We start from the raw sequence: 12,383 nt of genomic DNA, 5'->3' as shown, positions 1-12,383 counted from the left end.
GCGGCAGGGGCCCTGCTCACTGGTCCAGCTGGGCACCGACCTCCCAAGCCCGCAGCTGCAGAGCGGCCTGAGCTGCCAGCCTGCGGGGGGGGGGCTCAGCTGCCTCCCTGCCCCTCCCAGAGTCTCCCTGCTTCCCTTCACTTCTGGGGACCCATGGCCCTCAGGGGAGACCCCTGTACATAAGCCAGGACGGCATTTTGCAGGAAGCTGGCCCTCTGCGCCTCCTCCTCCCGGATGCGGGCGATCTCAGCCTCCTTGAGCCGAAGCTTCTCCCGGAGAGAGGCGTTCTCACTCTCCCTGTCCAGCAGCGCCTCCCGGTGGTCGCCTGCGATCACTGCAGGGCAAGAAGCTCAGGGAGGAGGCGCGGGCCCATCCCGAGGCGGGCAGGGGGGCAGCGTGTGTGGCCAGGATCCCCTGTATGCAGACCCCACCCAGCGCCCCTGGGAGCTGAGACCCAGGCCGAGCTCGGCTCTGCCGCCCAGCCGCCTGTCGTCAGGTAAGCCACTGAGGAAAGGCTCTGCTGAGAGGGCACCGGGGCTCTGGGCTCCGCTCACCTTTCAGCTGGCGCTCCAGAGCCGCCACCTTCTCTCTCAGCGCCTCCTGCGCCGTCAGTTCGGCCTGCAGGCGGCCATTCTGCTCCTGCAGCTCCACGCGCACCCTCGTCACCTCCGCCACCTTTTCTTGGTCTTTGTGGCTCAGTTCCTGCAGAACGTGGGGGTGAGCATGTGGCGGGCGGGGGGGGCACCGCGGGGAGCCCCCCCACCCCCCAGTCCCAGCCACCTGCTGCAGCTCCTCCAGGCGCCGCCTCAGCCCCTCCACCTGCAGGCCCAGCTGGCCGGCCCGTGCCTGGGCATCGGCCACCGTCTGCCTCTGCTGCAGGCAGGCGCTCTGAGCCTCGTCTCGCGCCTGGGCCAGCAGCCGCAGCTTCTCCTCCAGGTGAGCCAGGCGCTGTTGCTGTGGGCGCCCGAGAGGGGCTGCTGAGCAAAGGGAGGAGGGGCGGAGGCCTGCCGGCCGCGCCCCCCAAGCTGGCCCCGAGCTCCCTGTGGAGTCCCCGCCTCTGCTCTGAGGGAAACTTGCCCTTGCTCGCACGTCACTCTGTACGTGTGTTCTGAGCAGGCTCAACTTGAACCAGCCGACGGAGTGCCCTTCCCGGGCTGCCACTCCCCACCGCCAGGGGCTGGACAGTCCTGGCTTCGACCACGCGGTCACAGGCCGCACAGGGGCACGCTGCGTTCCCCCACCCCACGGCGGCACGACAGTGGCTCTTGGTGGGGGAGGGGTCGGCTGTGATCCTGCACGGGTCCTGCTGACTCTTCCCTGCCCCTGTGTCCCTGGAGCGCCCGTCCCCCACCTTCCCCGACAGAGCCTGTGCACTTCAGCCCCTCTGGCCTCGCTCCCCGGGGGGCGCCGTAAGCCGTAGAGTCCAGGCTTGTCTGGCCACGGGCTTACCTCCTCCAGACGGACTTGGTTCTTGGCCTTGATGAGCTCCTCCTCAGCCTGGCCACGCTCACTGAGAGCCGCCGCCTTCACTCGGCTCAGCTCCTGCCCCACAGACAGCGACCCACTGGGCCTGTTCTCCTGCCCCTCGCCAGGGACCCCAGCGGCCCCCCTCAGCCACCGGGCCGGGGGTGCCCTGCACCAGCCTCCCCAGAGCGTCCCAGGAGTCGCCACATCCCACCATAGTTAAGTCCCGCTGGCTTCACAGGGATCTTGGTCCTGAACAGGGGGCGTGATGAGGTTCTGAGACCACAGAAGGGGTGCCCCAGGGAAAGGCAGAGCCTAGCACCCGCTCGGCACGTGCTCACCTCCTCCAGGGACAGCCGTGAGGTCTCCAGCCTCTGTACCCTCTCCTGCATGGCCCTCTCACTCTCTTCTAAGTGGCGACTCATGTGCTCCACCTGCCCAGGTATGGGAAGGGCAGGAGCGGGGCTGGGACCAGCTCCCCGGGGGACCCCTCCACCCCCATGGAGGGAAGCTTCCCTTCCCACCCCAGGAGGCAGGCAAATCTTGGGGACACTGCTCCTCCCGAGAATGGGCTGCCCCACACGGCTTTGCAGGAAGCAAGGATGGAGGGCACAGCCCAGTGCCACACAGGGGGCACAGCGCAGCCGGTGCGGGGCTCCCTTCCATAGCCTGGTCCAGAGTTCCCGGGTGTTATCTGCCTGGGCTGGCACTGCCAGGCGCCCCAAGGCGGTCAAGGGAAGCCCAGCCAGGGGCGTGCTCCAGGGACACCATGTCACCGAGGCTTCTGCAGGCCCTGGGCGGACAGCGGGGACGGCAGGAGGCCTGAGGGGCTCACTGACAGGCACCTCCGTGGCACGCAGCCGCTCCAAGTCCTCCAAGCTCTGCCGGGACCTCTTCTTCTCCAGTTCCAGACGCTCTGCAAGCCCGGGCGGGAGAGCATGTGGGACTCACCAGGGGACCCTCGTTCCCAGGGCTCCCCATGCACCCCCCTCCGGGCCCCTGGGCTATGGGCCCACACATGCCCACCCTCAGCCTGGATGGCCCTGGCCCTCAGCTCGGCCGTTGTGCTGGTCAGCTCCTCCCTGGCTGCGAACAGCTGCTCCTGCTGAGATCTCACCTTCCGCTCCAGCTCGTCCACCTGGGAAGCCAGCGCGGTGCACGGAGGCTGGGGCACCCCAGTCCCGGGGGGGGGGGGGGGGCAGCCCCGCCTCCTCTGCGCGCCCAGCCCCTCACCCCTCATACCTGGTTTCTCAGAAGAAGAGTCTTCTCATTGGCAGCAGATAAGTCTCTGAGGAGCTTGGATTCCCGCTCCAAAGCTGCCTGTGGGAGAGGCAGGGCCAGGGCACCCCCGTCACCCCTGCCCGGCAGCGCCCGGCCACCCCGTGCCCAGCCCTCCCTGCTCACCTGCTGCTCTAGCCTGTGTTCGTCTGCCTGCCTCTCCGCCAAGCTTCGCTGCTCCTCCACCGCCGTAGCCAAGAGCTCCCCCAGGCCTTGGGCCTTTTGCTCGGACAGGGCCAGCGCAGCCTCAGCCATCTGCAGCCTGTTCAGGGGGAAACGCAGCCCCGCCCCGGCCTCACCTCGAGCCTCGCCAGGGCAGTGCTGTTCTCACTCTGCCAGCCGCTATTCACCTCAGCTGGCGCGGACTTCCTCCAAGAAGCCTTCCAGGGTTACCAACCCAACCATTTCCTGCCCCTACTTTGTACACCGAGGACTCAGGCTCTTGTCTACCCCGCTCCTTTCCGCCCATGGGCACATCTCTAAAGTGCTTTGAAGCCGCCCTCCACCCACACTCCTGCCCCCCACCCCCGCTTACTTGGCCTTGAGCGCATTAATGACAGAGTGTCTCTCACTCAGGGCTTCCTGCAGCTGCCCCACACGTACCGCTGACGCCCTACAAGCAGAAGGAAGGTCCCAGAAGCCCAAACCTCAGAGTCCTCCTGGGGCCCCTGGACTCTGGCGGCAGGTGCTGCTCCTGAGGCCGCTCCGGCGCTCCAGGTGCCGGGCCAGGGAAGCTCTCGGTGCCGCCCCTGCCCTGCAGCCAGCTTCCCCGGAGAGCACGCCACCACCTTGTCGGCGGGCAGGTGATGAGGACCCAAGTCTTGGGCACCCGGGTGAGCTGCGGCCCCGGGGCTGTGCTCACCTGCCACTCCTGTCCATTTCCTTCCGCTGCTTTTCAATCGTCTCCATCAAGTCTAGAAACTGGGGATAGAGGCAGCCAGCGCCGTGTAAGGGCCCGGAGCCTGCCCGCTTCCCTTGATCAAGCAGAAAGGAGAGCAGACGCCTGCCGAAGCAGCAGAACAGGAAAGCACTGGCCTCATCCCAAGGGAGGACGGGCCTCGCGCACAGAGGACGCCCACCCAGCCGCCCACCCACCTGGCCAGCGGAGGTCAGGCCACAAGGCTGCCTCTTGGACTTAAGTACTGGCCACTCAGAGGAGCGCCAGCAAGCGGGAGGAGGGAAGATGGCCGTGGTATGGGGCCCGAGGGGAGCTCTGTCCATGCAGCTGTTGGGGGGGGCTCTGAGGGCCCCACCTGCTTGGATTTCTCCTCGTGGAGGTGCCGCACCTCCTTGCTGAGCACCCGGGTGCGGGCCCGGTTCTCTCGGAAGGCGGTCTGCCGGTCCTGGTTGTGGTCCATGGCTTGCTCTATCAGAAAGAGCCGCGTTATCCACGACGGGGGCTGCTCAGCCCAGGAGTGGCCAGCAGCTGGCCCGGCCCTGTGCCCAGAAGTCAGCCATCTGGGAACCAACCCTGCGGGAGGCAGGCTTACCCCACAAATCAGAGACCTCCCCTCCGAAGTGCACCAGGGGCAGGGGTAACAGTGGGGTCAGGAGCCCGGGAGGCACCCGGTGCAGGGACACGCACGTGGGGAGACCCCCAGCTGCCACACATGGCCGCTGTGCTGGGGCACCTGGGCGCCACCCCAGAGGCCAGAGCCCAGGGTATGACTCCCAAGGATCGAATGCCACACTCCTCTCCTGTGTTCTGGAAAGACTCCGGGAGGATCTGGAGAGGAGGCTGCCAAAAATGAGCGATCATAATGCTGGGGGACCCGGAGAAGTTCGGGGCAACACCGGCCGGGCGGGCCCAACAGGAGGTGGTGCCCCGAGCAGGCCCCCGGGTGGCTGTGCTTCTGGCAGCACAAGTAACCACAGGGAGTGGCAGAGTGTCCAACCGGGTGAGGTGGAGTCGTTGGGGTCACTGAGGGGCGGGGGCCACACAGGCCGGGTGGCCGCGCTTCTACACAGCTTATACGTGAAACCACGAACTCTGGGGTGACGGGGCAGATGCTGAGAAGCCCCTTCCCATCTGTGGCTGGGCCACCAAGCCAATGATACGGCCATCAGGGCAAGACCCCAAGCCCCAGGTGACCCCCACCTCACAGGCTAAGGAGTGAGCGCGCACACTAAGCAAGCTCTGGGCAGCACAAGGCAGTAGGTGCTCCGCAGGCCCGTGGCCACTGTCTCTTTCCCCTGAACCTTCTCCCTCTTCTCCGGTTCTGATGTAGGCGAGTCTCACAATGCCCTCACGCGTTCCTGTCCCAAGCTGCCCCTCCCTCGGTGGCGGGGCCTGTCTGAGGGAATCAGCTTTATGCAGTGTGGAGCGCCCGTACCCACGGCTCTGAGAAGGTCCCCGGGGATGTTATTCCCTGCCAGCTCCAGCCTCCACAGGGTTCTGTTGCGGGGGAGACAGCTCACCAGGGCCCGGCCCCCCAGGAGGCCAATGTTGTTCCAGCGCAAGTCTGGGAGGAAAAGGTGGTCACCAAACGCACCTGGGGAGAGCTGGTCCGGCCCGGGGTGCTTTCTCGAGGGGAAGGGCCCTCCCTGTGGCCGCCGACTGAGCAAGAGCCCAGCTCACCGGCCCCCTCCCCACACCACCTCTCCGCCTGCTTGCTTCCAGAAGCAACGGGAGGGCCAAGGGAGGGCCAAAGCAGAGGCCTCACCCAGCTGCTGGAGGCTGGCGTTGCGTGTCAAGGCCAGGGCCAGCTGCTCTGCGCCCTTGTGGCTGATCTGGTTGTTGCGGAGGTCCAGCTGCCGCAGGGCACCATTGCTCGCCAGGGCCCCGCAGAAGGTGGCGAAGGCGTCTTCCCACGCACCCAAGTTGTTCCACTCCAGGGTGAGACTGCAGGGAAAGCGGATGTGAGGCGTGTGGCCCCCAGGGGCATCCTGCTGCCACAGGGTCCAGGGGGCTCGAGGAGAGGTGCAGGCTTCGGGGTCGCCGGCAGAAAAGCTGGAGCCACGTGAGTGACTTAGAACTGCCAACTCCCTACCAACGGGTAAGAAACACAAGCAACGGGCCAGGAGAGTTCAAGAGAACTCTCTCAGGCCGCAGAATGTGCCCTCTGGGCACAACCCCAGGACCGCATCTTACCTCTGGATGGACTTGTTCTGTCGGAGGAGTTTTCCCAGAGCCTCGGCCCCTGCACCTCGAAGGTTATTGCCCTAGGGCAGGAAGAGGCAGGCTGGTAATTCCCCACCGTCACACGCTGGGCTCTAAATGCCAGGTCCATACCCCACAGGGCCCTGGTCAGGCAGTGGAGGAGGCCAGGTGGCTGGCTCTGAGCGGAAGGTGCTTTCCCTGAGCAGAGTGGACCTCCTGGAGTGGTCTCTTGTTTGCTTACGTGAACACTCTGGAACTCACATTCCGGACCTCAAATCACCACCCCCTCCCACCCCCACCCCACAATCAAGACCATCAGAAGACGGTACAGAGCCCTTTGTGCCAAGAGTACTTACACTGTGTCCAGCCACCATCCAGATTTTCAGGTTGCTAGGACACTCACATCTCCCCCCGCCCCCATGCCACGCCCCTGAGTGCAGACTTGCTCACCTTTAGATCCAGAAACCGCACAACAGTGTTGGCACACAGCCCCTGGAGCAGCAGCGTGGCCCCTGTAAGGCGGCAGGGCGGTCAATCTGCGTCCCTGAGCTCCTTCCCGGGGGCTCCAGCTTGGGACAGCTCAGCTTCCCAGACATCGGGGAGAGACGACTGTCCCAGGGACCCCCACTAGTCAGGATTCATGCCCGAAACGAGCTGCCCTGCTCACTGTGTCAGGTCTGAAACATCTGTAACCTCCGCTTGGCACAGATCCGGGGTGCTGACCGCCGGCTCGCCAGCACCTTGGGCCTCTCCTAAGTCAGGGGAAGCTAGGGTTTCTCTGCTGCAAAGAGAAATCGCCCTGTGCTGCCAGGGACGCTGTGGCTTTGCTTTCACTGCGTCGGGCAGAGTGGAAACCCTACAAGGACGAAGTCTGATGGGACGGAAGAGCTCTGCGCAGGAGGCCGCCAAGCAACGTGGACCACGTGAGGCAAACCGGGACGTACAAAGCAAGTCCAGGCTGCCCTGAGGCGAAGGGCTGGACCCCAACCCCAACTCTGATGTGGCAAGGGCTGCCCTGGCCCCTGCCGGCCCTCGGGGTGCCCACCTTCCTCGCTCAGCATGCAGTCACTCAGGATGAGCTCGGTCAGCAGTGCCTCCTTCTGCAGCAGCGCCCCCAGGGCCCTGCAGGTGTCCACGGTCAGGCTCTGAGTGGCCAGGTCCAGCCGACCCCACGGCAGCTCCTGCAGTTGCTGCAGGACAGTCTCCTGGGGCTCGGCCCCCCTCTCCTTGCACAGCCGGCTGTAGGAGTGCCGGAACTCCTCCATGGCACGCTCCTGGGGGCGGGCTTCACCATGAGCCGGCTGGGGCTGGGAGGCAGCGGGAAGGCGACGGCCTGCTCAGCTACCCGCGCCTCTCCCCGGGGTCCTCTCCCCGGGGGTCCTCTCTCCTGGGGGGCCTCTCCCCGGGGGCCTCCGGTGCCGGGGTGCTCAGTGCGGAGATCGGGGACTCCTAAGCCCTCAGCCGCGGAGGAACGAGGGACAAACTGAGTTGGTTCCACAGGAAGGAGAATGAGAGCAGGGCCGGGGCGTGAGCGGGGGGCCGCTCCAGGCGACGGGGCTGAGGAGCCCTCGTCGACGGCACCTCCCGCGCCGGGGCCGGTCTGCGGGGCCCAGGCCCCAGCCCTCGCGCTCCAGGCGGTCCCCGTGCGTCCGCGGGTCTGCGCGGCCGCCGCAAAACCTCAGTATCCAGGAAGAGCAAGGCGCGCCGGGAAGGGAGGGCGCAAACTGCAACTCCCAGGAGGCTTTGCGGAGGAGGTGCTCGCCAAGGGCCAATAGGGACGAAGGGGCGGGCATGCGGAGGGCGCGCTCCAGGTTGATTGGCTGGAGGGGCGGAGGCGGGGCTTCGGAGGGCGCGCCCGGGACGAACTGGCTGGGGGCTCCCGGGACCCTGCAGGGCGCGCGTCCGGGAGGCTGTCATGGAAGGAACTAGCGGCGGCTTCCGGAAAGTGAGCGGGCCGGCGGCCCCGGGGNCCCGCCGCCGCCTCCGCGACGCCCGCCGGTGCCTAGTAAGGCGGGCCCGTTCCCAGAACCCGGCCGCGAACCCTGCCCCGCGCGCCCTTGGCCCTCCGCGGGTGGGGTCCTGCGGCCGAGTAGCCCAAAGTGGAGGAGACAGCCTAGCTGATGGCGAGAGGGAGAGGGTCTGCAGAAACCCGGCGGAGGCGTGTGCCCCCCACCAGCCCCGGGCGCTCCGGAATCCGGCGACCTCCTGGCCTAGTAGTTTCGAGCTTCCCTTTGGCCGGCTCCTATCACGAGTCCCGGGCTTTGCGTCTCACCTGAGCCCAGCTGAAACCATTTCTTTTTCTTTTTTTAATTTTTATTTATTTCTGAGAGAGAGACAGCGTGAGCAGGGGAGGGTCAGAGAGAGTCACAGACTCTGACACAGGCTCCAGGCTCCGAGCTGGCAGTCAGCACAGAGCCCGACGCGGGGCTCGAACCCACGAACCGCGAGATCATGACCTAAGCGAAAGTCGGACGCTTAACCGACTGAGCCACCCAGGCGCCCCAAGCTGAAACCATTTCTGTGCTGTCTCCCGGGTGTGTGTGTGGCTCTGCAGTGAGGGTCATCAGGTCAGGCCCGGTTACAGACCCTTGACACGGATGAGTCCGTTTGGGAGTTGGGTACTAGGACCCTCCTCACTTACCAGTAGAGAAACTGAGGCAGAACTAGGGTTAGACTTAGGTCATTCCACTCAGAGCCTCACCCTTTGCTCTGCCCTGGGGAGGGCGGCTCTGGGTGGGCAGAGGCCCTCCTGGCTCCCGCCCCCGCCTGCCGTGAGTGGTTTCAGAGTCTAAAGTTAGGCACGGACTTCAGCAGGAAGGCGGCCCACCCGTCCTNTCTGGGTGGGCAGAGGCCCTCCTGGCTCCCGCCCCCGCCTGCCGTGAGTGGTTTCAGAGTCTAAAGTTAGGAGGCACGGACTTCAGCAGGAAGGCGGCCCACCCGTCCCGGGTACGAGCTGCTGCCTTGCAGAGACGCGGGGCTCCTCTGTGGCTCACCTGCTTTGTTCCCCTCTTTGTCACCCAGGACTGCAGCTCAGCCCTGGCCCAGGAGTGGTTTGTGGCCTGATAGGGAAAGTCACTTAGGCTGGGGTGACTTGGCAGAGTGGTGGTCATGAGAGTCCACCCCCCCCACTATAACTGGGGGAGCAGCACCAGCAGACCTGGAGAACCCCGCAGTCCTTACCCCATGGGCTGCGGCCACAGCTGGGTTTGTGATCATCACCTTGTGCAGGGCCAGAGGGAGCCATAGTGCCTTCAGGAACCACCACGTTCAGCTAGTGCTGACTCGTTTAGTGGACAGCCCCCCCCCCCCCGCCCTCTTCGCGGGGTCCACGAGCAGGTGGGGCAGCAGGGCTTTCTGGGCCTTTCCTGGTACCTTCTTGGTTAAGCAGCAAGGAGTACCAGCAGGTGGCGCCAAGCTCTCACGGTCCCTGCGAGGGGCACCCTCCTGAGCCTGGGGGCCAGGCGTCCACTCTTGGGCTCTGCTGAGCTGCACTGGGTGAAGCAGCACCACCGTGGCTAAAGTCCAGGGCTGGCCAGTCCCCAGCTCACCTTCCCTGCACGACACCCCATTTCTGGGCACCTGCTGCCACTCTCCTCCCGCCTCCCCCAGCTTTGCTGAGGGGACCCTGCTCTCCAGAACTTCCCTTGGTTCACCCCCCAAATCCTCATCAGCTTCGACCTTCCAGAAGACCCTTCTCTCAGCTCTGGCCACATCTCCAGCTACTCTGCATGGCCATCATTCAACATGCCCCAAGTGCGGCTCCTGGCCCCCAGAACCCCATCTTCACCCATCGTGGCCCCCGGAGCCCATCTTCGCCCATAGCCCCCAGCTCCGCAGAGGGGGGTCATCCTTTAAGGCCTCAAGCACCCCACCCTGAGGAAGCTCAGCTTGGAGCCACCCTGGTCTCATCCCCGTTGGTCTGGAGGCCCTGCAGGCTCCGCTCTCCTGCCGCCTCCACCCTGACAGCCTCTTGACAGCCGCCCGGCCGCTGCCCCGCTGTGTGCTCGTGCCGGTTCCCTCGTGCGCCGCGTGCGGTGGACTCCAGGGAGGGACCCCAGATGGAGCTGACCTGGCGCTGAGAGCAGGGTCTGAACCAGCCAGGCAGTGTTGGTGGTGTGGACACTCCTGCCAAGAGGCCCCCTCGGGGACAGTGCCTCGGGCCCCTGGGTGGGGGTGCAGGACTGTGCTGGAGCCCAGGGAGCAGCGGGTTGGGACCTGGGCCACCCCCACCTGTCCGCCGCTTGGGTCTGATTCTGAGCCCCCTGGAGGCACGGGGGACTTCTTGCCGCCCAGTCCCCAGCCTTCGAGAGGCTCCTGGACAGAGGAGCCTTTCCAGCGTCCGGAACTGGATGCCTAAGGGGCCTGCCGCAGGCGGGGCGGGCGCTGGGCCACTGACCCACCACCGATGCCGGTCCTCCCCTAGGAGCTGGTGGGCAAGCTGCTGCAGCTGCATTTTAAGGACGANGGGGGGGGGGGGGGGAAGGTGGCCCCTGACAGGGGCGGCGGGAGGGGCGCGGATCCTGTGACCTTCCTCCCTTCCACCTTGCAGTCAGCGGGGATGCCTTGCGGCTCATGGCGGAGCTGCTGAAGATCTTCGTTGTGGGTGAGCCAAGGGGCCCCGGTGGCGTCCTCTGGCGTCTCCCCAGGCTGGTCCTGACCAGTCACTGTCCCCCCTCGCGTTTCTCAGCTGGGAGACCACACACACCTCTTTCCCATTTTCCCACCAGCCCCTAAGTCCTGTGTCCCTGGAAAGCCCCGTGTTTCTGAGCTCCCAGCCCCCAGCCGCGTACAGGGTTGGGGGAGGCGCACCTCCCCTCCTCCCCCGCCCCCTGCACTCTCCTCCTGTGTCACGGCAGAAGCGGCCGTCCGCAGTGTCCGGCAGGCCCAGGCGGAGGACCTGGCTCGCGTGGACGTGGACCAGCTGGAGAAGGTGTTGCCTCAGCTGGTAGGTGGGCCCCCTGGGAGCAGGGGCGGGGCGGCGCCCGTGGTTTCTGAGCGCTCCTCTCCCCCCGCAGCTCCTGGACTTCTAAGGGCTTCCGCCCCCACCGCCGCCTGCATCGCCGGTGCCCACGCCCCCCTGGCCCCTGGCTGCAGACAAGGGCAGGACGATCCCTGCCCAAGAACCTCCTCCGGCCCCAAGGAGCCGAGCCGTGGGCCCTGCAGACGCCCCACTCTTCCCGGCGTCCTCGCTGTCTTCCCGCTGGCCACCTGCGCACAGCAGATGGGGGCCAGGGCCGCAGAGGGGACGGGGGGGCAGGCGTCTCCCCCTCACCCCCACTCGTGTCAGAGAGGTGCTGGGTCCTCCAAACGCAGGTGCCAGGAAGCAGCGGGGCGCCCACCGGAGCAGGGGGCTTCTGCGCCCCTGCACACGAGCAGAGCCGGGCACGGTCCTGACGCCCCAACATCAAAGCTGCCGCGTAACCTTTTAGCCATTTGATACTCCCCTCAGAAGATGCTTCCCTGAGCTATAAAGTTGTTCTCACAAGGCAACGTCAATAAATCAAAGCCGCCTCTCAGGCACGCCCCCCTGTTGCCATTAATCACCCAAAGTCAAGTTGCTTCAAAGCCTGCTCGGCCACCCCCTCTGCGCCGGTAGGAAGGAGGCCCGGCCCTGCGCAAGGGTGACACCACACCGCACGCGAGCGCCCTGCTGCGGCCACAGCGAGGGCCAGGGATCCGAGCCCTCGTACACGGGGCCGCTCGCGGATGGTGCTCCTGCCACGGGGTGTGTGGCTGTGGGGCTGCTGCCGGGCCCTTGCCACAGGCTCAGGGCAGCTCCACGGACCCTCGGGTGGCCTCGGGCCGTGCCCCGACAGAGACCGCAGCTGCAAGGGACCTGNCCTCAGGGCCCTGGCCACCCCCCAGCACCCGCCACCCTGTACCTCCCACACCTGGGCTGCAGGGTGTCCCCTCGGAAGAGACAGCAGCCGCCCCGCCCGCCGCAAGGATCTGGACCTTTGGGGGCGGCCTCCCCTCCCCCACCCTCCGTCCCCCGCACCTGAGGAGGGCGTGGGCCATGCAGGCCTGCCCCCCCAATGTAGCCCCACTGGCTCCCTCCTGCGCCCTTTCCCGCGCTGGCCCAACTTTCCTCTCCCACCCTCTCCTCGGAGCGCTAGGGCTTCAAAGCACCGGGAACACGTGGAAGCGATTAGACCTGAAGAGGCGGCTGGGGGACCCGTGCCCGCAGCCCCGGTGCTCAGCCGGGCGCCCAGGGCCACGGCGTCCTCCTGGGTGTCAGGGAGATCAGGTCAACGGCACCTCTGTTCACGGACACACCGTCCCAGCAAGCGGCAGCCCCAGGCCCACGTGGGTCCAGACCGGCTGCAGGACGGAGCCCAGAGCGGGGCCGGAGGCAGAGTGCGGCGGCGCCTCTTTCTGAAGGAAGGACGACAGAAGCACCCGGAGAGCAGCTCACACCTTTATTCCCGCTCACGGTGGGGAGGGCCCCGCGGCTGGCAGACGGGGCACCTCCAGGCTGGCGGCTCTCACCTCTTGCCGGCTGCAATGCCAACACCAAGATGACCCGAGAGGCCCCTGGGTC

General features: G+C 66.4%; 3 protein-coding genes across 5 annotated transcripts in view; 1 reads left to right on the top strand and 2 right to left on the bottom strand.

Moving 5' to 3' along the window:
• Window positions 1-6: 6 nt before the first annotated feature.
• On the bottom strand, window positions 7-7,507 carry LRRC45 (leucine rich repeat containing 45). 3 transcript variants are annotated; one of them, XM_077755698.1, is made up of 17 exons: window positions 6,888-7,507; window positions 6,293-6,354; window positions 5,834-5,904; window positions 5,406-5,584; window positions 5,076-5,204; window positions 3,996-4,108; window positions 3,605-3,663; window positions 3,278-3,355; window positions 2,869-3,004; window positions 2,707-2,784; window positions 2,491-2,602; window positions 2,310-2,380; window positions 1,806-1,898; window positions 1,450-1,542; window positions 781-954; window positions 555-702; window positions 7-334 (listed from the first exon to the last, which is right to left on the bottom strand). In XM_077755698.1, exons 1-17 carry the CDS (start codon window positions 7,105-7,107, stop codon window positions 138-140), a joined length of 2,013 nt encoding a protein of 670 aa, XP_077611824.1. In that variant the 5' UTR covers window positions 7,108-7,507; the 3' UTR covers window positions 7-137. The 3 variants fall into 3 exon arrangements, with proteins under 3 accessions (XP_077611824.1, XP_077611819.1, XP_077611828.1); XM_077755693.1 differs by having other exon boundaries at window positions 1,806-2,380; XM_077755702.1 differs by lacking the exons at window positions 7-334; window positions 555-702; window positions 781-954; window positions 1,450-1,542 and adding an exon at window positions 1,580-1,716 and having other exon boundaries at window positions 1,806-2,380.
• Window positions 7,508-7,686: 179 nt separating this feature from the next.
• On the top strand, window positions 7,687-10,971 carry CENPX (centromere protein X). Its single transcript, XM_077756993.1, has 5 exons — window positions 7,687-7,787; window positions 10,266-10,306; window positions 10,381-10,445; window positions 10,699-10,787; window positions 10,858-10,971. The coding sequence occupies exons 1-5, from the start codon at window positions 7,758-7,760 to the stop codon at window positions 10,870-10,872; spliced, it is 240 nt and encodes a 79-aa protein (XP_077613119.1). The 5' UTR covers window positions 7,687-7,757; the 3' UTR covers window positions 10,873-10,971.
• Window positions 10,972-12,247: 1,276 nt separating this feature from the next.
• Window positions 12,248-12,383, bottom strand: part of ASPSCR1 (ASPSCR1 tether for SLC2A4, UBX domain containing) — a 23,737-nt gene continuing 23,601 nt past the window's right edge. The window contains 1 exon segment of the mRNA XM_077755690.1: window positions 12,248-12,341. Coding sequence (XP_077611816.1) covers window positions 12,328-12,341 — 14 coding nt within the window. The 3' untranslated portion in view covers window positions 12,248-12,327.

The sequence above is a fragment of the Crocuta crocuta genome, unplaced genomic scaffold (genome assembly GCF_008692635.1).
Source record: "Crocuta crocuta isolate KB4526 unplaced genomic scaffold, BGI_CrCroc_1.0 scaffold50, whole genome shotgun sequence".
Classification (NCBI taxonomy): domain Eukaryota; kingdom Metazoa; phylum Chordata; class Mammalia; order Carnivora; family Hyaenidae; genus Crocuta; species Crocuta crocuta.
Note: the sequence above shows the minus strand (reverse complement) of the source record. Positions and strands in the feature narration are given on the sequence as shown.

What these genes read in the sequence shown, in the direction of transcription:
- LRRC45 (XM_077755693.1), bottom strand. Translation starts at nt 7,107, where the DNA reads ATGGAGGAGTTCCGGCACTCCTACAGCCGGCTGTGCAAGGAGAGGGGG. An exon ending in GGACCTTCTCAGAGCCGTGG is followed by an intron (nt 4,109 to 5,075) that starts GTACGGGCGCTC and finishes TCTTTCTGATAG; the next exon opens with AGCAAGCCATGGACCACAAC. An exon ending in CACGGCTGTCCCTGGAGGAG is followed by an intron (nt 1,543 to 1,805) that starts GTGAGCACGTGC and finishes TCTGTGGGGCAG; the next exon opens with GAGCTGAGCCGAGTGAAGGC.
- CENPX (XM_077756993.1), top strand. Translation starts at nt 7,758, where the DNA reads ATGGAAGGAACTAGCGGCGGCTTCCGGAAA. An exon ending in CTAGCGGCGGCTTCCGGAAA is followed by an intron (nt 7,788 to 10,265) that starts GTGAGCGGGCCG and finishes GTCCTCCCCTAG; the next exon opens with GAGCTGGTGGGCAAGCTGCT. An exon ending in GCTGAAGATCTTCGTTGTGG is followed by an intron (nt 10,446 to 10,698) that starts GTGAGCCAAGGG and finishes GTGTCACGGCAG; the next exon opens with AAGCGGCCGTCCGCAGTGTC.